The sequence below is a fragment of the Heptranchias perlo genome, chromosome 38, assembly GCF_035084215.1.
Source record: "Heptranchias perlo isolate sHepPer1 chromosome 38, sHepPer1.hap1, whole genome shotgun sequence".
NCBI classification, from domain to species: Eukaryota; Metazoa; Chordata; class Chondrichthyes; order Hexanchiformes; family Hexanchidae; genus Heptranchias; species Heptranchias perlo.
In genome coordinates, this window is record NC_090362.1 from 16,041,731 (window position 1) to 16,063,870 (window position 22,140).

A 22,140-nucleotide genomic window follows, 5' to 3' on the forward strand; every position below is an offset into this window, starting at 1 on the left:
CGGGTTCATACTTGGTGTGGGGATCCCTCATCAGTATAACGTTGGTTGCTTTTTTCTTCCACCAGATTCTTGGGCAGCTGGAACCTGCTCTGCTTTGCTAGATTTTAATCTCCAACTCCCCCTCTCCAACTTAACTAACCTGCTTTAACTTTTCATACATTCTCTGGGTTTCATATATGTCCTTTATTTTTTAAATTTCTCTCATGATGTCTCCTTTTGTCTCACGCTAATATCACTTCTGTGAATCCACCATCTCCTGGTCTTCCCCAATCACTTGACAGGTCAAATTTTTATTTGCTTGTGTATATATTTTTCCCCTCTCCTTTCTCTCACTCTGTTACTTCTTATGAATGATTCTTCTGTAATATATTCTGGTTCTGATGAATGGCAATTGCCTGAAACATTAACTTTGCTTCTCTCCACAGATGCTGTGCCTGACTTGCTGGGTGTTTCCAGCATTTTCTGATTTGTTTCCAATTTCCAGCATCTACAGTAATTTGTTTTTTGCTTTTTTCAATTCATAGACTGGCTCAGTTGTTCTGGAGGTTGAGGGTTCAAGCTCCACTCCAGGATTTGACACTTCAGAACAGTACCTTTCTGAAGGAATGTGGCATTGTGGAGAGGTACTGTCTTTCAGATGAGAAGTTACATCAAGATGCTGTCTGTTCAGGTGGACAGTAAAGGCATTATTAAGAGAAAAACAGGGAGTTATCTTGATGTTCTGACCAACATTTCTCCCTCAAAAAAGCTGGTCATTTATTATTTGTGGGACTTTGCTGTGCATAGATTGGCTGCCATATTTACCTACACGACAAATGTGACACTTCAAAAGTAGTTCATTGAACTTTGCAGTGCCTTTGGGGGGGGGCCAGAAGATGTGATAAAGTACTATATAAATGTAAGTTTTCTTTCAACAATATAGGAAGGATAAATCAAAAGCCTGTTATTCATGGATTGTTATAGAGCACCTGCCACTCCAAACAATCTTATATGGAAGCACTAACAGTGCTGTATATCACCTCAAGCTCAAATTTCATCCACAACAGGTAACCAGCCCAAAGCGAACTACAACTCCCGGTAGGCACTGCGGACACGCACGCAACGTGGTTGCGTAACGGCGATGACGTCAAACGTAGATGCGCGTGGGTAGCGACGTCTGCCTGAGCGGAGTAATGGCGGCAGTGAAAGGTGAGCGGGAGCTTTCAATTGAATTAAAATCAGGGGGGATGGGGGGATGGGAAAGAATGGCGTCCGTCGCCGAACGATGGCCATTTCTGGCACTGAGGCTGGACGTGAAGTCGGGTAGGGATTGTCCGGCGGCCCCTGGACGGACATCCCATCAGCAGGAAACCGCGTCCCATGTCCATGTAGGGTTGCCAACTCTCCAGGATTGCCCTGGAGTCTCCAGGAATTTAAGATTAATCTCCAGGACGCTGCGGTGAGCAGCACAGGAGAAAAATAAAATCATAGGGACATTAAAAAAAATTGTGCTGTTTTCATTTTCTTTAAACACTTTTTTGTTTATTAGTTATAAAACATTTAGGAGTTGGGGGGGGGGGTGGAAGGCTGATTGACAGTCAAGAATCATCTAATTGAGTCATGAGTCTTTTCGCTTTCCAGTAGGTGTGGGAAGACGGTCATGAGGATGGATGTACTGGGTGGACCAACGGCAGCAGAGCGGGGACGGGTCAGTGGGAGGCGGGATGTCATGTAACGAAATCTCCAGGAATACAAGAGTTGGCAACCCTTATTCCCGTGTGTGTAATTTTGCAATATTAGACTATTATTATTGCATATTTTAAGGTCAGCCGGTAGCACACTTGCCTCTGACTCAGAAGGTCGTGCGTTCAAGTCCTACGTCAGAGACCTGAGCACATAATCCAGGCTGACACTTCAGTGCAACGCTGAAGGAGTGCTGCGCTGTCAGAGGTGCTGTCTTTTGGATGCGATGTTAAGCCGAGACCACTTCTACCCACTCAGGTGGACTTAAAAGAGACTATGGCACTATTTCGAAGAAGAGCGGGGGAGTTGTCTCCGGTGTCCTGGCCAATATTTATCCCTGAACCAACATCACAGAATCATAGAAATTTATGGCACAGAAGACGACCATTCGGCCCATCCTGTCCGTGCCAGCCGAAAAAGAGCTATACAGCCTAATCCCACTTTCCAGCTCTTGGTCTGTAGCCTTGTAGGTTGCAGCACTTCAAGTGCATATCCAAGTACTTTTTAAATGCGATGAGGGTTTCTGCCTCTACCACCCTTTCGGGCAGTGAGTTCCAGACCCCTACCACCCTCTGGGTGAAAAAAATTCTCCTCAGCTCCCCTCTAATCCTTCTATCAATTACTTTAAATCTATGCCCCCTGGTTATTGACCTCTCAGCTAAGGGAAATAGGTCCTTCCTATTCACTCTATCTAGGTCCCTCATAATTTTATACACCTCAGTTAAATCTCCCCTCAGCCTCCTCTGTTCCATAGAACACAACCCCAGCCTATCCAATCTTTCCTCATAGCTAAAATGCTCCAGTCCTCGTAACATCCTCATAAATCTCCTCTGTACCCTCTCTAGTGCAATCACATCTTTCCTGTAATGTGGGGACAGAACTGTATGCAGTATTCTAGCTGTGGCCTAACTAGTGTTTTATACAGTTCTCGCATAACCACCCTGCTCTTATATTCTATGCCTTGGCTAATAAAGGAAAGTATCCTGTATGCCTTCTTAACCACCTTATCTACCTGTCCTGCTACCTTCAGGGATCTGTGGACGTGCATTCCAAGGTTCCTCTGTTCCTGTACACTTCTCAGTATCCTCCCATTTATTGTGTATTCCCTTACCTTGTTTGCCCTCCCCAAATGCATAACCTCACATTTCTCCGGGTTGAGTTCCATTTGCCACTTTTCTGCCCACCTGACCAGTCCATTGATATCTTCCTGCAGTCCACAGCTTTCTTTGTCACTATCAACCACACGGCCAACTTTTGTATCAGCTGCAAACTTAATCATGCCCCCTACATTTAAGTCTAAACCATTGATATGTACACCACAAAAAGTAAGGGACCTAGTACTGAGCCCTGCGGAAGCCCACTGGAAACAGCCTTCCAGTCACAAAAACACCCGTCGACCATTACCCTTTGCTTCCTGCCACTGAGCCAATTCTGGATCCAACTTGCCACTTTCCCTTGGATCCCAAAAAAAAGATTATCTGGTCATTATCACATTGCTGTTTGTGGGATCTTGTGTGCAAATTGGCTGCTGCGTTTCCTACATTACAACAGTGACTACACTTCAAAAAGTACTTAATTGGCTGTAAAGCGCTTTAGGACGTCCTGAGGTTGTGAAAGGAGTTATGTAGATGCAAGCCCCTTGTTACTTTGAAGTGACTATTTCAGAGTGCATGCACACCAGCAGAAAAAAAATTAAAATGTAAAGTCAATTTCTGTTAAGAAATAAAAATGCAAATTTGAAATAAAAACAACGGACGAAATGCAGTCCCTGAAAAGAGGAGAATAGAGGTGAGTTCATCTTTAGGGTGTGGATACTTGGTTGGAACTAAATCTATTGCTTCCTAAAGTTGGATGAATATTCTGCAGTTTTGCTTGATTACCTTTGGGAATCGGAGAATTTATGCATTCTTTCAAGAGATTAAAAAGATGGGTTATAGAGTCCACGGTAGGATGATTTACATGGTCTGCAGAAGGAACTATGGCTCCTTGTCACTCCATACTTTCCTATGCTTGTATCTACTTGCCTTTTTTTGGAGTGCATTGTATTTCCGTTTTATTATACACATGATCACTGGTCTGAATTAACCTGCACTCTGTTTGGTCTCAGCAGGTTCAGATTTGTGGCTTTTTTGAGCTGGTCACTACACTTCAGGAATAATCAGTGAGAGACAGATCAATAGGATTAACGTAATTATTCCAAATACAGTTCAGGGACTGACTTCTTGATATTTAACATATGCTGCTATGATTAAAATTCAGTGAATCAAGAGTCCACTGGAATCAAGAAAGCCCGCTGGACCTGATTTACTGGTCACGAGTGAACTGGTACCTGGTGACTTGCAAGAGACAATAGGATATCAGTCATGCTTTGTGGCTTGGCAGCATGTATTCAGTTTAAGCCCTGTTAGGTAAATAAAATGAGAAATGGCCTGAACAATTTTAGACTCATACTGATGTGCAGGTTGTCGACAGGTTTCCGGATGAAATCAGATGATAGTGAATAATCAATCAATCGAATCCTCTCTGTTAAGTATGAAAAAATGGACTTGATGTCTTGCATGTTTTTAAAAAAAAATCTTGAGTATTTCATAGAATGATTCAGCTCATCGTGCCTGTGCTGGCTCTTTGAAAGAGCTATCCAATTAGACCCATTACCCTGCTCTTTCCCCATAGCCCTGCCGTATTTTCCCCTTCAAGTATTTATCCAATCCCCTTTTTAAAGTTACTATTGAATCTGCTTCCACTACCCTTTCATATCATAATTGCATTCCATATCATAATAATAATTCACTGCATAAAAAATATTCTCCTCACCTCCCTCATCGTTTCTACACTATTCTGCACTATTTCTACACTTTTTTATTTGTTCATGGGATGTGGGCGTCACTAGCAAGGCCAGCGTTTATTGCCCATCCCTAATTGCCCTTGAGAAGGTGGTGGTGCAGTCCATGTGGTGAAGGTTCTCCCACAGTGCTGTTACGTAGGAAGTTTCAGGATTTTGACTCAGCGACAATGAAGGTACAACGATATATTTCCAAGTCGGGATGGTGTGTGACTTGGAGGGGAACGTGCAGGTGGTGTTGTTCCCACGTGCCTGCTGCCCTTGTCCTTCTATTGTAAACAATTTTACAACACCAAGTTATAGTCCAGCAATTTTATTTTAAATTCACAAGCTTTCGGAGATTTTCTCCTTCCTCAGGCAAATGTTTCAAGAGCTCCTTGAAGCCTACGCATTTATACATATTGAACAATACATGGTGTTTACAGACCATGTATTGTTCAATATGTATAAATGCGTAGGCTTCAAGGAGCTCTTGAAACATTTGCCTGAGGAAGGAGAAAATCTCCGAAAGCTTGTGAATTTAAAATAAAATTGCTGGACTATAACTTGGTGTTGTAAAATTGTTTACAATTGTCAACCCCAGTCCATCACCGGCATCTCCACATCTTGTCCTTCTAGGTGGTAGAGGTCGCGGGTTTGGGAGGTGCTGTCGAAGAAGCCTTGGCGAGTTGCTGCAGTGCATCCTGTGGTTGGTACGTACTGCAGCCACTGCGCCGGTGGTGGAGGGAGTGAATGTTTAGGGTGGTGGATGAGGTGCCAATCAAGCAGGCTGCTTTGTCCTGGATGGCGTTGAGCTTCTTGAGTGTTGTTGGAGCTGCACTCATCCAGGCAAGTGGCGAGTATTCCATCACACTCCTGACTTGTGCCTTGTAGATGGTGGAAAGACTTTGGGGAGTCAGGAGGTGAGTCACTCGCCACAGAATACCCAGCCTCTGACCTGCTCTTGTAGCCACAGTATTTATATGGCTGGTCCAGTTAAGTTTCTGGTCAATGGTGACCCCCAGGATGTTGATGGTGGGGGATTTGGTGGTGGTAATGCCGTTGAATGTCAAGGGGAGGTGGTTAGATTCTGTCTTGTTGGAGATGGTCATTGTCTGGCACGAATGTTACTTGTCCCTTATCAGCCCAAGCCTGGGTGTTGTCCGGGTCTTGCTACATGCGGGCACGGACTGCTTCATTATCTGAGGGGTTGCGAATGGAACTGAACACTTTGCAACCATCAGCGAACATCCTCATTTCTGACCTTATGATGGAGGGAAGATCATTGATGAAGCAGCTGAAGATGGTTGGGCCTAGGACACTGCCATGAGGAACTCCTGCAGCAATGTCCCGGGGCTGAGATGATTGGCCTCCAACAACCACTACGATCTTCCTTTGTGCTAGGTATGACTCCAGCCACTGGAGAGTTTTCCCCCTGATTCCCATTGACCTCTATTTTACTAGGGCTCCTTGGTGCCACACTCGGTCAAACGTTGCCTTGATGTCAAGGGCAGTCACTCTCACCTCACCTCTGGAATTCAGCTCTTTTGTCCATGTTTGGACCAAGGCTGTAATGAGGTCTGGAGCCGAGTGGTCCTGGCGGAACCCAAACTGAGCATCGGTGAGCAGGTTATTGGTGAGTAAGTGCCGCTTGATAGCACTGTCGATGACATCTTCCATCACTTTGCTGATGATTGAGAGTAGACTGATGGGGCGGTAATTGGTCAGATTGGATTTGTCCTGCTTTTTGTGGACAGGACATACCTGGGCAATTTTCCTCATTGTCGGGTAGATGCCAGTGTTGTAGCTGTACTGGAACAGTTTGGCTAGAGGCGCAGCTAGTTCTGGAGCGCAAGACTTCAGCACTACAGCTGGGATGTTGTCGGGGCCCATGGCCTTTGTTGTATCCAGTGCAGTCAGCCGTTTCTTGATATCACGTCCCCAGATATTAGTGAGGAGGACTTTGCAGGGTCCACTGGGCTTGGTTTGCCTTTGTCGTGTCCGGTACTTAGTGGTCCGTCCGGTTTTATTCTTATTATGACTTTTCGTAGCAAGATTTTACAACTGAGTGGCTTGCTAGGCTATTTCAGAGGGCGATTAAGAATCAATCACATTGCTGTGGGTCTGGAGTCACATGTAGGCCAGACCGGTTAAGGACGGCAGGTTTCCTTCCCTAAAGGACATTTGTGAACCAGATGGGTTTTTACGACAATCCGGTAGTTTCATGACCACCATTACTGATACTAGTTTTTTTTAATTCCAGATTTTATTTAATTAGTTGAATTTAAATTCGCCAGCTGCCGTAGCGGGATTTGAACTCACGACTCTAGATTATGAGTCCAGGCCTCTGGATTACTAGTCCAGTAACATAGCCACCATGGTAGCGTACCCGTATCATGTCGACAGGTACAGCCTTCTAATCTGAGTATTTAAAACCACTGAACAGAAAGATTGCAGAGTTAGAATCCTCAGAACCATGTTCTGTAGGCTATTGCAACAAAGTTTTAATATTGCCCTCAGCTTGTTTCCCCTCCCTATATATAATGCCGGTAAAAGAGGACCATCAAACCATTCCCTTGGTTATGTTTTGTAACTCGGGTATCTGGTTAACCGTTATAATTCAGTCGTGGCTTATTGTTTGTATTGCAAACCAGTGAGATATTTCAGAGAGGCAACAGGCAAAGTGTTCATTGTAGAGGAACGGCGCCAGGTGTAGGACAGAGTCTTAGTACAGAAACCATGCCTGCACAAGGATTGGCGATCACATAGCACAAATTAGACAGAGCTGGCATCCTTGCTTCTAGATTCTTCTGTTACAATAAATCAGGAAAGTAATGAATAGCATTCAGGCAGCCTGCCTGCACAGTCAGCAGTAAATGCAGGTTAACAAGTAGGCAAATTAAAGGAAACAAAAGTGTTCTAGTTTTAGCCATGCAGAAATTTAGTAATCAAAATAAACAAAGAAGGACTGTGAGAGACTTTTCCAGTACCATGAAGATAATGAGCGAACCCTCGGACATGGGCTGTGATACTGTTTGGAAGGAGGCCAGTGGGAAAGGGTTTACAATAGTCTTACTGATTGACTTGTAATATAACAAATCAAATACATATTATAGATTGATGAATGATATCTGCGAGTGATTCCAAGGCAGTAATCTAGTAAAGGAGCTCAGATCAGGTTTTTAATGTAGAATGACAGATACCTTGAAGTGATTTCAAGGTAGTAACATAATTCAAGGGTTCAGTTACTGTCAGAAAGTGCAATAATAAAGGTTTATTTGCCCAGTTGTAACCTGCCAGGGATCAGCTAACTTGTCGTAGACCAGGGATTGAATGCTTTGGTCTGTAAACTTCAATACCATGTCATATGATAAATGATTGACTGGATCATCAGGCAGCTGATTGGATGTTTCCTCTTGCCCCCTCTCCCACAGCTGTTCGGAAGATGTTGATTTCTTGCTGGGATTCTTTCTGTGGACTCATATGACGTCCGGTACTCTGTCCAAGTGGTATAATTAATGTGAGAGGCTTGATGTCTGTCTATTTGACTGCAGAGGGCATCACCGTGTAAGAACATAAGAAATAGGAGCAGGCCATTCGGCCCCTCGAGCCTGTTACGCCTTTCAATAAGATCATGGCTGATCTTTTACCTCAACACCACTTTCCTGCCCTATCCCCATATTCCTTGATTCTCTTAGTGTCCAAAAATCTATCGATCTCAGTCTTGAATATACTCAACGACTGAACATCCACAGCCCTCTGGGGTAGAGAATTCCAAAGATTCATAATCCTTTGAGTTTCTGAAGACCTCTCTTCCAACTTCGCCACCATCTTGGATATTATAAAGACGTGTACTTATCAACCAATTGTGGGCAATGCTACAGGCAATTTACTTTTGTAACAAAAGAACAGTTCAGGTCCATCAGTGTCCACACTATCTACCAGACAGTATAATCTCATGCACCTCCCTCCTGGCTTGTCCAGTGCAATCTTGTGAACCTGGAGATTTGAACGATTGGATCCCAGAGCGGGTAAAGACTAAAAATTCTGCTTGGCTTGTAAGAATTTGCTACAATTTATTGTACTGTGTAGATTAGCAGCTTTATACTACATGATTGGTCAGAATGTTAAAACTATGCCCTGTACCTTGATGTATCTTTATTCTAACCTATACCAAAATTGGAAATCAAGTATCTAAGTGTTGCGCTGTAATTTGGAGACCGACGGAGATCTTCCATCTTTTGTTCCCCCAGTGTTTCCGCTGAGGTGTGTTGTGCAGCACTACGCCTGGGGGAAGGTTGGCCTGGAGAGTGAAGTGGCCAAACTCATTTCAAGTGGTGATCCCTCGGTAGTTATTGAACAAGAGAAACCATATGCTGAGGTATTTTGTTCACTTCACTTCAAAACAAATCCGCGATCCTTGTTTTAAGTGGGATGTGAGCTTTAAAGAGTGTCTTGCTGTCAGTATTTTCTTGGGAGTGCGTGAACTTTTCCAAGTTATTTTTGTTCTTCTTTGGCCGCTGTCCCCGTGGCGCTGGTGCCTCTCTGGCCTCCACCAGTGCTGCTCCGAGCCAGCTGCCAGGAGGCATTGAGACCGTCCTGCGGTGGGCTCTGATTTTTTTTTTTGCTGTCTGTTTTTCTTTCAGAGGTTGTGCTTGGTCTCTCTCTGCCCAGCTCTTCCCATAGGGAAATTGGATCGATCGGAAGCTTGAGGGATGTGGCAGGTTGCTAACATGAGCCCACATCCCCATTCTCTTATGGTGCTGTGCTCTTAGCAAAAAAAAAAATCATTCTAAATCAGCTTTGTCCTTTTTTTTTTTAGGTTAGCTTGGCTCCGCAGTAGCACTTTCACCTGAGTCAGAAGTTCTTGGATCAAGTCCCATTTCAGGGGTTTGAACACATAATCTAGACTGGCACTTCAGTGCTGTACTGTCGGAGGTGCCTTCTTTCAGACAAGACATTAAACAGGCCCCATTTGTCTGTTCAAGTGGGTGTACTGTATGGATGTAAATATAAGAAATAGGAGCAGGAGTAGGCCAATCGGCCCTTCGAGCCTGCTCCGCCATTCAATAAGATAATGGCTGATCTGATCCTAACCTCAAATCTAAATTCATGTCCAATTTCCTGGCCTTCCTCATCCATATTTGCCCAGTGATCTAATGTCTAGGCCATTCAGTCCAATCCAATTCCTCCTCCACTCAGACTCACCATTCCCCACTCCCCAATCACACTGTTCCTTAACTGATCCCGGGGTTTTTGCCTCCACTTCCGTACCTGAAGGTCTGTTCAATGTGTTGATCACTTACTGACAAGCACAGAAAAGAAGTGTCCCAGTTACTGTAATGTTGATTCTTGTGACAACTATATGAGCAGCAAACAAATCTGTGTTGTGGTAAATGAAACTTTTCTACACTGGAAAACATTGGGTCACCTATGGGGAAGAGGGAGTGCCGATAAATTCAGATGGCAGTCTTAAAAAAAATATATTCAGGATAACATACAAAATTATTCATAACATATTGCATTTATTTATGGTGTTACTGTGTTAATGAGCAACACCATAACACTGAAACTACATGCAATATAATTAAGAAAACACATTTTACAATCTGGCAAAATACAGAAATTATTAGCTAGCTTGAAAAGTGATGTTTTGTTGTGATTTTTCTATTAGTTATGGATGGGAGCACATCCCAAAGGGGACGCAGTGATCTGCGACAACAGAATTTCCCAGAAGACTCTTGGGCAATGGATTGCAGAGCATCCCGACTGTTTGGGGTCAAAGGCGAAAGATATTTTGCAAGGACAGCTGCCTTTTTTGTTCAAGGTGCTTTCGGTCAACATCTCGTTATCTATTCAAGCTCATCCAAACAAAGTAAGCAGAGAAATGGTTAAGTGGGGCTCTTAATGTTTCACCAGTTAACTGGGCAAGTAACCTCATTTGTTGCATAGAATCTACACTTCGTTTGATCTTGGTCATATTTTTTGTATGTGCACCTTTTAAATTCTGAACAAAACCGTGCCTTTAAGAGAGGAAAGCTTTGTGGGGAGAAAGAATGTCATTTCAAAAGCTGTTGAGCTGAATTACGTCATGTACATCGGGGAGACTTAATATTTTCGGCAGTATTTCCACTCTGCAAATGTTGACACACTTTCAGATGCCTCACACCTGACGTTTAAAGACAGTGGTAGCTATCCAAAGGAAAATAGTGCTATTATTGCAGAATTTCATCTTACTGGTATCCAGCAATGTAAACAACATGTTAGTAAGTTAACACAGAACTCTCAAGACATCCTGCTTGTAGCACACTGTCTGTCTGGCTCCAGACAGGCAGAAATCTGATGAACTCTGGCATCCCCTCGTGGGTCCCAGGTTGCTCTAAGATAACAGTGGAAAAAACAGATCAAAATTTGTACGTTTCACTGCCTTTTCTTCTGGATGCGAAAAGCAGTCATTTTAAGAAAAACATTCCCTCTTTGAGGGATGATAAACTGCTTCATTTATAACCCACGTAAAATCAGTGGTACAGAGTGAAAAAGAATGCAGTGGACCAAATTGCATGTCCACATTGATCGTGCATACAAGCAGACTGAGCTAACATTGTGTACATGCTACTGTGCAGCACCTTTGTATATACCCTTCCACCTGGACTGACAAGTGCTTGCAGCCACTCGTAATGACCAGCAATGCACCCACCTGTGTGGATTAGTTAAATATGTACATGACTATCTGCGCATAAAATTAATGTTTCCAAGTACGCTGAAGCAAAGAAAACGACTCCACTCATGGCCCTTTTTATATATTGATGGCGGCTGGTGGTGATGAGGATTCACGTACTCCACTTTCACCTCTGCCACTTTTTAATTCCAGCCCAGGCTGTTTGAACAAAAGTCTTCTGTCTCTCTGCCAACTGTAAGGGTCCTAATTGAAACAACGTTTGAGCAGTCTCCGTCAAGTACGAACACATAGTAGAGAACTATCCCTAATTTAACTGATGCAACCTGAATGCTAGTTTCACTTGAGAGGCCATAAATATGGCCGGTGTATGTTTACATAGGGTGCAGTAGGAGGCCCTCCTTCTAAGGCTGGAGTTGAGGCACTGGGGGAGCATATCCACTTTTACTATTTATAACAGAATCATAAACATGTTACTTATACATGTATGTACAATTTTGCTCAAAATGGTGAAGCAGAAATCCTCCCACTTTATTGGGGCAGAGTGGGGCAAGCTTCGCCTCCACTTTATTTGGGACAGAGTGGAGTGAGATTTGCCCTAAGCCTTTGCTCTACTTGACTCGCAACTGCTTCATCCTGTTCCTGTTCCCTGTCCCAGGGCTTAAGCGCAAAAAAATTGTAAATTGTGAACAATATTTTTTTTTTACAGAAATCAACACACTGTGCTGAATTATTTATAAAGTTTATGCGGTCATTTTCTGAATTGTTCAGATTTTGAAGATTAGTCTGCACTGCATTGTTCATAGTTTATGGAGTTTTGTCTTCCAGGAGCTAGCTGTACAACTCCACGCTCAGTTTCCAGATCGCTACCCAGATAAAAACCACAAACCAGAAATGGCCATAGCGCTGACTCCGTTTGAAGGGCTGTGCGGATTCAGACCGGTGGAGGAAATTGTTGGATTTTTGAAAAGTAAGATATGAAACTCCCCTGATATGTACTGGTAAGAACTTGAGGGAATCTCGACGAGTAGATTTGTAGATAAAACACTCCATGCTTTTTCCATATTCTAAATATACCGACATGTTAAGCCTAGGAATCTGTGGAGCAGTTGTGAGAGTTTAGTCTTCCTATTAATATCACTGTGTGCGAGCTCTGAACGATCAGTGATGAAAGTGTCATGTGGGCTCATTTGGTAGCACTCTCACTTTCGAGACTCATGATTCTGGGTTCAAGCCACACTTAGCCTAGAGGTGCTCAAGACTATACACTGCAGTGCAGTAATGAGGGAATGCTGCATTGTTTCACGTGCCATCCGTTTGCTTGCTCAGGTGGACGTAAACGATCCTATGTCACTATTTGAAATATAGAGGTGTCCTGGCCAACACTCTTCCCTCTACGAACACTGGCAAAAAAGTGTTATCTGGCATTCATTTATATGCCGTTTGCCAGACATTGCTGTGTGCAAATTGGTTGCTGAATTTACCTATGTAAACAGCAGTGATTGTGCATCAAAAGTAATCAATTAGTTGTAAAGAGCTTTGGGATGGACTGAGGATGTGATGAGGCACTATATAAATGCAAGTTCTTTCTATTATCTATGGCACCGTAATAGCTGGGATATCACTTTTTAATGTATTAATACAAAAATATTTTCTGAAGTCAATGGCATAGCCAAAGGAAATCAAACTATATTTAACAAAAAATGGTTTAATGTCCTTTGTTGCTTTTTATTTCCCTTCCTGATTTTTCTCCTGTCATCTAGCATGGCTCTTCATTCAAACATCACCCTCCAATACGGAGCAGGCTCGAGGGGCCGATTGGCCTAATCCTGCTCCTATTTCTTATGTTCTTATGTAATACCTTGTGTAAGTGGTCATTTTCAAAATTGAGTATGGATGGTTCAACTGTACGAGTCCTCCCAGTCAAGCCTGACTCTCCCGTCATCTAACATCTGCACATATGCATTTTCAGCAATTACCAGTATTAATCAGGGGCAGGAGGGCAAGCTGATGCTCTCGCTCTACTTTCCCCCTCTCCACTATCCTAGTGGTGCTGATGAAGTGTTACACCCAAAGTATTAGCCTGTCTTTCCCTTGCGGGTACAAACCGAGATGTGTGTTACCAGCATTTAGCAGATGTCTGACACTCACTGTTTTCCTTTTCACCTCTGAAACACGTGTGTGTTGTTGCAGATGTCCCGGAATTCCACGCGGTGATTGGCAATGAAGCTGCAGAAATGCTTGAAGATAGCACCGGTGACCCGTGCAAGTTATCTGATGCTTTGAAGAAGTGCTTTACTAGAATGATGAACTGTGAAAAGAAGGTCTTTGTTGATCAGCTGAATGTGTTGGTGAAGAGGGTGTTGGAAGAAGGTTCGTGACATTAACAATCAGGCTGAAGAACAGTGTTAAAGTCAAATGTAAATGAGTTTGCACTTACTGAACTAATGTTTGTAGTGAGATATTTCTTAAACATTCTTACAAGCAACATATGGAACTCTTAAACAAATATTTATATTTATCTACCACATCACAGCTGTCAGAAATGTCTCGCTGACACAAATTACTTGAAGTGCAGTCACTGTTATGCAAGTATGTGTCACAGCCATTTTGCACACAGCAAGATCCCACAAGCAGCAATGAGATGAATGACCAGTTGGTCTGTTTTTGATGGTGTCGGTGAGAGAGGAACGTTGGCCAGGACACCAGGAGATCTTCAACCTCCACAGGGATGGACAGGGCCTGTTTAATGCCTTATTTGCAGGACCGCACCTGTGGCAGTGCCACACTCAGTAATGCAGAGTGTCAGCCTGGTCCTGGAATGTGGTTTGAACACTGAGGTGAGAGTGCTACTGACTGCACCAAGTTGACACTTAGTAGGTAAATGACCAAAAATTAGAAATATAGAAGCATATAGCACAGAAGGGCCATTCGGCCCATCGTGCCTGTGCTTGCTCTTTGAAAGAGCTATCCAGTTAGTCCCACTCCAGCTGCTCTTTCCCCATAGCTCTACAAATTTTTCCTTTTCAAGTATTTATCCAATTCCCTTTTGAAAGGTACTATTGAATCTGCTTCCACCACCCTTTCAGGCAGTGCGTTCCAAATCATAACAACTCACTGCGTGTATAAAAAAAACTCATCTACCTTCTGTTTCTTTTGCCAGTTATCTTAAATTTGTGTCCTCTGGTTACCGACCCTCCTGCAAGTGGAAACAATTTCTCCTGATTTACTCTATCAAAACCCTTCATAATTAAATCTCATTGTTAAATCTCCCCGTAACCTTCTCTGTTCTAAGGAGAACAATCCCAGCTTCTCTGTGGTTTAAATGCTGCAATTAAAACCACAGATGCTGAGAAATAAGATGATCAGCATTGGTTCATCTTTCTCCCCTATGTTTCAGCCGTGCTCCTTCGTTGGAATCAGCTGATAAAGTCTCCTGGCTGAAATACTAACCTTTTTCAAACGCCTACTGACTGCGCTTTATATTTTCAACATTTTCTGTTTTCAGATTTCCAGCATTTGCCATTTTAACTTTTCACTCCTTACCCTATGCGTTACAACCCACAGTTTGGAACTAACAGAAGTCCCATGTTCTGTAGCTGCTGCAGGCAAGGACACTACAGGAAGTAACGGTGAGCTGTTGCTGCGGTTGCACTCCCAGTTTCCAGGTGACGTTGGGTGTTTCGTCATCTACTTTCTGAACCTGGTAAAGCTGCAAGCCGGAGAGGCCATGTTTCTGGGAGCTAATGTACCCCATGCATATCTTTATGGAGGTGAGACTTGAAGACTGCTTATAAAATGACAAGGCAAAAATGACAAGTGTCACCATGAACGTGATAAAGTGTAGTGATTTGGCTGGTCAATTTTTGCAAAGCTACACTGTACGGCTTTTTGTCACATGTTGGTAAAGCACAATTGTGGGTTTTTGGGTCCACTTGAACTGTGGAAAAAAGCCAACAGTACAATTATATGTCCGTCCACATTTAGACTGGGTCTGGAGAGAGCATTTTGAGTTATAGATGTGTGACCAGTGGGAGCAGTTTGAAGTGATGAGTCGAGTATTGTGCAACGTACATTAGCTTAAATGCAATATTTTTCCTATACTGTCTTTGTAGCAATCAACTATGCTAAATGTTGACACAAAAGCGTGACCAAAAATCGTGACAAAAAATAAGGTTTGAGGCAGAAATGCACCAGATTTTTAAATAATTTGGATCGCTCAGAATGATTGCACTGATATCTTTACTACTTTCCCCTTCAATCTTGTTTTAAGAGGAAATTTGACCAAATCATGCAGTAAAAATGACACTCTAATTCTGGAATCCGGTCCCGACCTAGCTCCGAAATGGAGTAGCGTGATTCCCCTCTCCGGGGAGGCTGTATACGAACAACAGCAGACAGGGAAAGGCCTTCTGGTCCATCCAGCCTGCCCCACGTTGTATAACTCCAGTGTAGTTTCACACCTTGGGAAGTCCCTTGAATCCTCCGTGCACTTTTATAAGCTTACCCAGATTTTCCTCTGTACCGCTTTGAGTGTGACCTTCCCACCCGTGCTTACGTGCGAATCAACACCTGCGTGGAGCTGTCTCTTGCCTGACTCCGAGTTAATTTCAGTGTTTGGAAACAAGGTGCTGCTAACTGCAAATTGATGCTGTAGGTTTGAGAGTCTAAGGAGTTAGTCTACGTGGTGTTAGCTGCTTTTAATGAATATTCATTCCACATATGTATGACAATATTGGGGGAAAGGCTCTTTAGTTTCACTGGATGTTTTCCAGTTTTGCAACCAGCCTTTGGTTCTGCAGTCAGGATAATGAGCTATTCTGAAATTAGGTGCTGTTGAAATATTTCAGTGATAGCATGTGAAATATCTAGCATGTGCTGATTAACTTTCATTTATCTGTTCTAGATTGTATTGAATGTATGGCGTGTTCTGACAACACAGTGCGAGCTGGCCTGACTCCAAAATTCATTGATGTTCACACCCTTTGTGAAATGCTCAGTTACACACCTGCACCAGCTAGTACGAAGATCTTCCCGTTCATTCGGGATCCTTGTGATCCGTGTGTTTTTGCGTATGACCCTCCGGTGCCTGATTTCACAGTGATAAAAATAGAGGTAAGGCTTGAGCTGTTGATCTGGAATTGTCACTCCGCTGCTGCCGAATACTTGAGATTTTCCCCATTCCTTGACTGGTGCATCTAACGTACGTACCAGCTCTGGCATTGCAGTGAAGCTGTTTCCATTTTTGCCATGACACCAAAGCTAGCGTGTAAAGAAATATTGACCCCAGCGATCTGAGAGGTGGCTTCACACCCAAACTACAGATCGCAGACTGAAGGGTGAACGCACTCTTCTGGTGTTGGACTAGCGAAGCAGAATGTGTAACGACAGTGAGGATGCAATGGAGAAATCAATATGGATTACATAGAATTTACAGCACAGAAATGAGCCATTCGGCCCAACGGGTCTATGCAGTGTTTATGTTCCACATGGGCCTCTTCCCACTCTATTTACGTTGTTTAACCCTATCAACCTATCCTTCTCTTCCTTTCTCCCTCGTGTACTTATCTAGCTTCCCCTTACGTGCATTTTTGCTATTCGCCTCAACCACTCTGTGTGGTAGTGAGCTCCACATTCTCTGAGTAAAGAAGTTTCTCCTGCATTTGTTATTGGATTTATTAGTGACTGTCTTATATTTATGAGCCCTAGTTTTGGACTCCCCCACAAGTGGAAATATCTTCTCTACATCGACCCTGTCATAATTTTAAAGACCTCTATCAGGTTACCTTTCAGTCTTCTCTTTTCTAGAGAAAACAACCCCAGCCTGTTCAGTCTTTCCTAATAGTTATAACCTCTCAGTTCTGGTATCATCCTTGTAAATCTTATTTGCGCCTTCTCCAGTGCTTCTATATCCCTTTTGTAACATGGAGACCAGAACTGTGCACAGTGCTGTAAGTGTGATCTAACCAAGGTTCGATGTAAATTATGCAAACGCACTGATCAGTACATACTGAGGAGAGGGCTGAATCTGTCAACTTCCATATCACCTGAGAACTTTATAATCAAAAAAATATATATTTTTAACCCAGGTTCCAAGTTCAATGAAACGATACATGATATCCTCCATTGATTCTGCAAGCATCCTGCTGGTCATTAGGGGCGAGGCCACAGCCATCGCTCCCCCGTCTCAGATCAACATCCGACGAGGATCCGTGCTGTTCGTCGCGGCCAACGAGAGCGTGCCCTTGGATATCTACTCGGTGGATGGGATGCTGCTTTTCAGGGCCTGCTGCATGCTGTAACCGGTCTCAACCTCCACTCCATATCCTTGTGATTAAAAAAAAAATGCACTATACTGTAGAACTGAACAGATTGTAATGGCCCAATACATGTGAAAGAGGTTAACCCTTTGACTTAAGTTTTGAATCTTACAAAAAAAAATAGCACTATTGAAATTTTCATTAAATAATTAGATTTTTTTTTCTGTAAGAAAATCCATTTGCTCTCTTTTCCTATCGCTCTTTTTGTTTGCTTTATTTCGGTTGGGATGATCTAGTGTCTTTTTTTTTTGTAGCTTCGTACTGCAACAACAGCAAATTTGTTTCAGTTCTTAACTATTTAGTTCCCCGCCCGCCCACTCCTCCGATCCATGAGGTTGCTGAATTAACACAGTACAGCCCAGCTGTTTCACGTTGCTTACCTCACTTTCCCGTAATGATATGCGGTCAGACATTATTTAATTTGCTGTTGAGCGTCGATGCCCGATTCCCAGTTGATTGGGGGGGTGAAAACCACGTCAAAGGGACATTGTTGCTTTGGGAGTCGGAGCCAGAGTTGTTGCGTTACTGAGGTAAAGAATAATGGTCCATCTTAGTGACATTTGATATCTGATATCAGGACTGTTGGGCTAACTCTGGTAGCTGCTATAAATCCTAGCCATTCTTTAAATAGAATAGGGCATTGACTTTTATTCCTGCACTAAAACGTTTTAATGTGCTGATAGTAGGTGAGGATTTCTTCACCAGTCCAGCTGTATCATCTCAAAATTTGGATAATGCACCAGATTTTTCAATTTTAAGGGAATTGTGTCTTTGGAAACTCTATCCTGTTGTTCAGAGCCCTCTGATAATTGTGTTGTAAATCATAGAATCGTACAGCACAGAAGGAGGCCATTCGGCCCATTGTGCCTGTGCCAGCTCTTTGAAAGAGCTATCCAATTAGTCCCACTCCCCTGTTCTTTCCCCATAGCCCTGCAATGTTTTCCTTTTCAAATATTTATCCAATAGTACATCATAGTATTGATTTTGTTTTTGATCATGTTTAAAACCGTACCATAATATATTATTAGGACATTGATATGGAGGGCCTTGTTCAAATATTTTAGATACGCTTTGGAATTCAGAAGAAAGAAATAATTTATTCAACTGCTGCTAGACTGTTCAGAGTGAGAGTCTCGGTGAAACTTGTGACTCTCTGCGAAGTCTTGAGACAAAGCCTACCTGTGACAATCCCCATGGGAATGGAGTCTCTTTTCAGCAAGTTTCTGGCCTGAGTTACTAACTGGCCGGTTACACCCCAGAGTTTGCAGTGGAATGAAATACCTCCAGCCCTGCATCCACTGCATCCGGGGAATGGACACTGGGAAGTGGAGGTATGACTGCACCCAATGCAAAGCAAACTTTCAAAACTTTTCAGCCAGGTGCTTGAACCACCTGCAGACTTTCAAAACTTTTGAAAAAGCTATTGTTGGCCAAGAGGCAGCTATCTCGTCAGCCTTTCCCCAACGTTAAATGTAACCAGCATTTGGTTGCCAGTGAGAAGAGCTGTTCTTTGCTCGACAGACTGAAGGGAGAACTCGCAGCTGGCATTATAACTCCAACCTGCCTGTTCCACATTACTGTAAGCAGTGGGCTTGTGTCAAACCAGTATCTGCAGTTTAACTGCATGCTGACATTCTGTCGGGGCTGTCCTTGAGTGATTGTTACAGACAGGTATCTAAACAGATGGTGTTGAAGACATGCTGACTTGTGTTACATTTGCTAATTTTATTTACAGTGAAAGTTTACCTCAGATCTGAAACATATTATGCTGCCATAAAATGTTGATCCTTTGTATAGTCTGGAAGCTGAGTTAAAATGAGAGCGAGAAAGAGGATACTTAATATTTTAATGAAGATATATACATAGTTGGAGTAGAATTTTTCCGCTAGAGTTTTATGAAGCTGAAGGAAAAATGTTAAACCTTTTTCTTAAATTGAGAACCCAAGGACATGATGAAGGTTGAAAACAGTAAAAGAGGTTTGGCTCCTTCAAGACACAATGCAGAAACTATTTTGAATTTTCTCAAAAGTGGAGGGGAAATGTAAATTATTCATATTGGCTGTCTTCCGCCAAACAAGTTGAGGTGTGCTCCCATGCTTAATTTTTTTATAATGGGCTTAGTTTAATATTGAACAGTCTTGAACTGATCTGAGTCATTTGCTGCCACTTAACTGGTTTAAAAAAAGACACGTAATTGTTAGACGCTAACATAAGGAAAGGCAGGCGCGACAAAAGAAAGTTACAAGTCAGGTAGAAGGGCCTCTGGCGCTTTTGTATGACGTGGGGAGAAGCTTGCCGCAGAGCAGACCCATGCTCTAATGCCCAAGTGCTGGCCAGTGATCTAGAAGTTCAGCTCTTGCACTTAGCAGCCTGCATTATGTGCTGCCTCCAACAGGCGATTTTGGAACCCAAGATCCTGGATCCTGGAACGCTGTTGGGTGGTGTACTCTGCATCCTTGCTACTGCTGGATCTTGTTGGCATGGGAGTACCATTCGCTGCAGTTGGAGGGGATGTTATCAATGTACAAACATCATTAAGCTTTAGCTCCTAATTGTTCAGCTTCTAAGCAGGGTTAATGATTGATCATAGCCACTGTGCACATCTAGAGATGGTGACAATTAAAAAGAAAATGGTTGGAAATCTGAACTGTAGTTCAGTCAACATCAGTAAAAAGAAAAAAGAAACAGGCTGAACGTTTGCATGTACACCCTTTGCAGGATGGAACAGAAATAGAAATTAGCAATTTCCAAATTAGCTCGCTCTCGATGAAGCCCAGCCGAAGGGGGATGAGCTCAGAATTGTGACTCAGATTTTGAAGGTATGTGGAGAACAGCCAGTATAAACAGGCAGGTTCATTCTACACTGATTGTTTATCCCAGCTGCCCCTCCCTCTTCTCTTCCAGGGAGAACTCCCCAGGGCCAATTTCTTCACTATATGTGAGCTGCTGCTTCTACTCTTGAAATGTTGCACATTTAGAGTTTTAAAAACAAAAATAAAATGACGTGCTCCTTAAGGAATTTGCACCTGCTACTCTGGGGGTTATGATTGATAAATCTTCACTTGGTATGGAACTGAGCTACAGAGACCAGGAAGCACTCAATTTTGATTCATGGGCTATGTTGTGTTCTTCAGTTGATCTCAGCAGGTGGGGTGGGGGAGGAGGCTTGGCCTTGATACCACCCTCCCCCCCCCCCCCCCCCCCTTGCTGACTCTCACTGTCTAGGCTTGATGTTGAAGAATGATGTGCTGCCACACCTGTCAAACCACATTGAGGGGAATTGTTTTTAAAACGGTACGGTAGTGTCGTGGTTATGTTACTGGACGAGTAATCCAGAGGTCTAGACTAATAATACAGACAACGTGAGAATTTGAATTCAATTTAAAAATCTGAAAATAAGAAGCTGGTATCAGTAAAAGTAACCACGAAGCTGTCGGATTGTCATAAAAACCCAACTGGTTCACTAATGTCCTTTTAGGGAAGGAAACCTGCTGTCCTTACGCAGTCTGGCCTATTTGGGACTCCAGTCCCACACCAATGTGGTCGCCTAGCAAGCCACTCAGTTGTGTCGAAACCACCCAAGACTACAAGGGATAGGCAATAAATGCCAGCCTTGCCAGAGACACCCACATCCTGAGATTGAAATTTTAAGAAACTCTGCATGAAGGTAGGAACCCAATAAAGGTGGGAGCAGCCATAGTAGCGGCATCCATGCCTGTTTTCCCTTTAAGGTCCCTGAAACTACCCATTGAACCTGGATTAAGGTTCCAAATCTAGTCATAAATAAGTTCTCACTTTCTCCAGTATTCAAACACTCTCGCAAGGTGTGGAAGGGTTCACTGAGAATTGAAAGATACAGGGAATGAGATCTGATGGACTGAAGATGATGTATGATCCTTTAATTGTGTCAAAAAGAAGCAGGTTGGTCAATATTTTGCTGTTTAAACACACCTTTGGTTTTAAGAGTGAATTTGGTGATCATTGCAGTTTGCTCAGTGTATAATGGTATGAATGTAAGGAGTCTTACAACACCAGGTTATAGTCCAACAATGGTATGAAATGATCACAAGTATAATGGTATGAAATGATCACAAGTATACTGTAACTAGAAGTATGTTCAATTATTTACCCATGTTCTTAGCTGAAGACTGGGATAATTGGTGTTCGTGACGATAATAAGGTGAAGGAATGTATGATCACTGACATGATGTGCACAGTTTGAAATAAAATGTGGGATTACTTTTTCATATGTCAAGGCTTTGTTTTTAATCCATGTTTTCCTTTTCACAATCGTTTACAGAGTCACTGTGTAATCTAAAATTGATAGATGAAGAAAAGCTGAATGTTAGATTGTGACCGGGTTAGGCATATTCAGAGGAAAAGGATCTTCCCGTCATCTGTTAGATGCCACCTTCTGGCTTCTCGCTCTAACTAAACTCCCACTGGTGCCTATCCTTGGTGTCCTGTTTGCCCCGACGTTGAGCTTCAGATCCCTTATTCTAACCACTGTCAACAACATCTCTATGTTTCCTGCCTCCTTTATCACATCACTCCCCCCCCCCCCCCCCAAATGCCACTGAAAATCTTGTTACCTCCAGGCT

At 43.0% G+C, this 22,140-nt stretch overlaps 1 protein-coding gene across 1 annotated transcript; it reads left to right on the forward strand.

Annotated features, from left to right (window-relative positions):
* Positions 1 to 1,151: 1,151 nt before the first annotated feature.
* On the forward strand, positions 1,152 to 21,783 carry mpi (mannose phosphate isomerase). Its single transcript, XM_067973534.1, has 8 exons — positions 1,152 to 1,188; positions 8,797 to 8,924; positions 10,218 to 10,418; positions 12,048 to 12,189; positions 13,413 to 13,592; positions 14,819 to 14,992; positions 16,126 to 16,334; positions 17,309 to 21,783. The coding sequence occupies exons 1-8, from the start codon at positions 1,173 to 1,175 to the stop codon at positions 17,519 to 17,521; spliced, it is 1,263 nt and encodes a 420-aa protein (XP_067829635.1). The 5' UTR covers positions 1,152 to 1,172; the 3' UTR covers positions 17,522 to 21,783.
* Positions 21,784 to 22,140: the final 357 nt, after the last annotated feature.

Bases quoted from the DNA above. Each gene is read 5' to 3' on its own strand.
- mpi (XM_067973534.1), top strand. The intron at 8,925-10,217 runs GTATTTTGTTCA...TTTTTCTATTAG, and splicing joins AAGAGAAACCATATGCTGAG to TTATGGATGGGAGCACATCC. The intron at 16,335-17,308 runs GTAAGGCTTGAG...TTTTTAACCCAG, and splicing joins TCACAGTGATAAAAATAGAG to GTTCCAAGTTCAATGAAACG.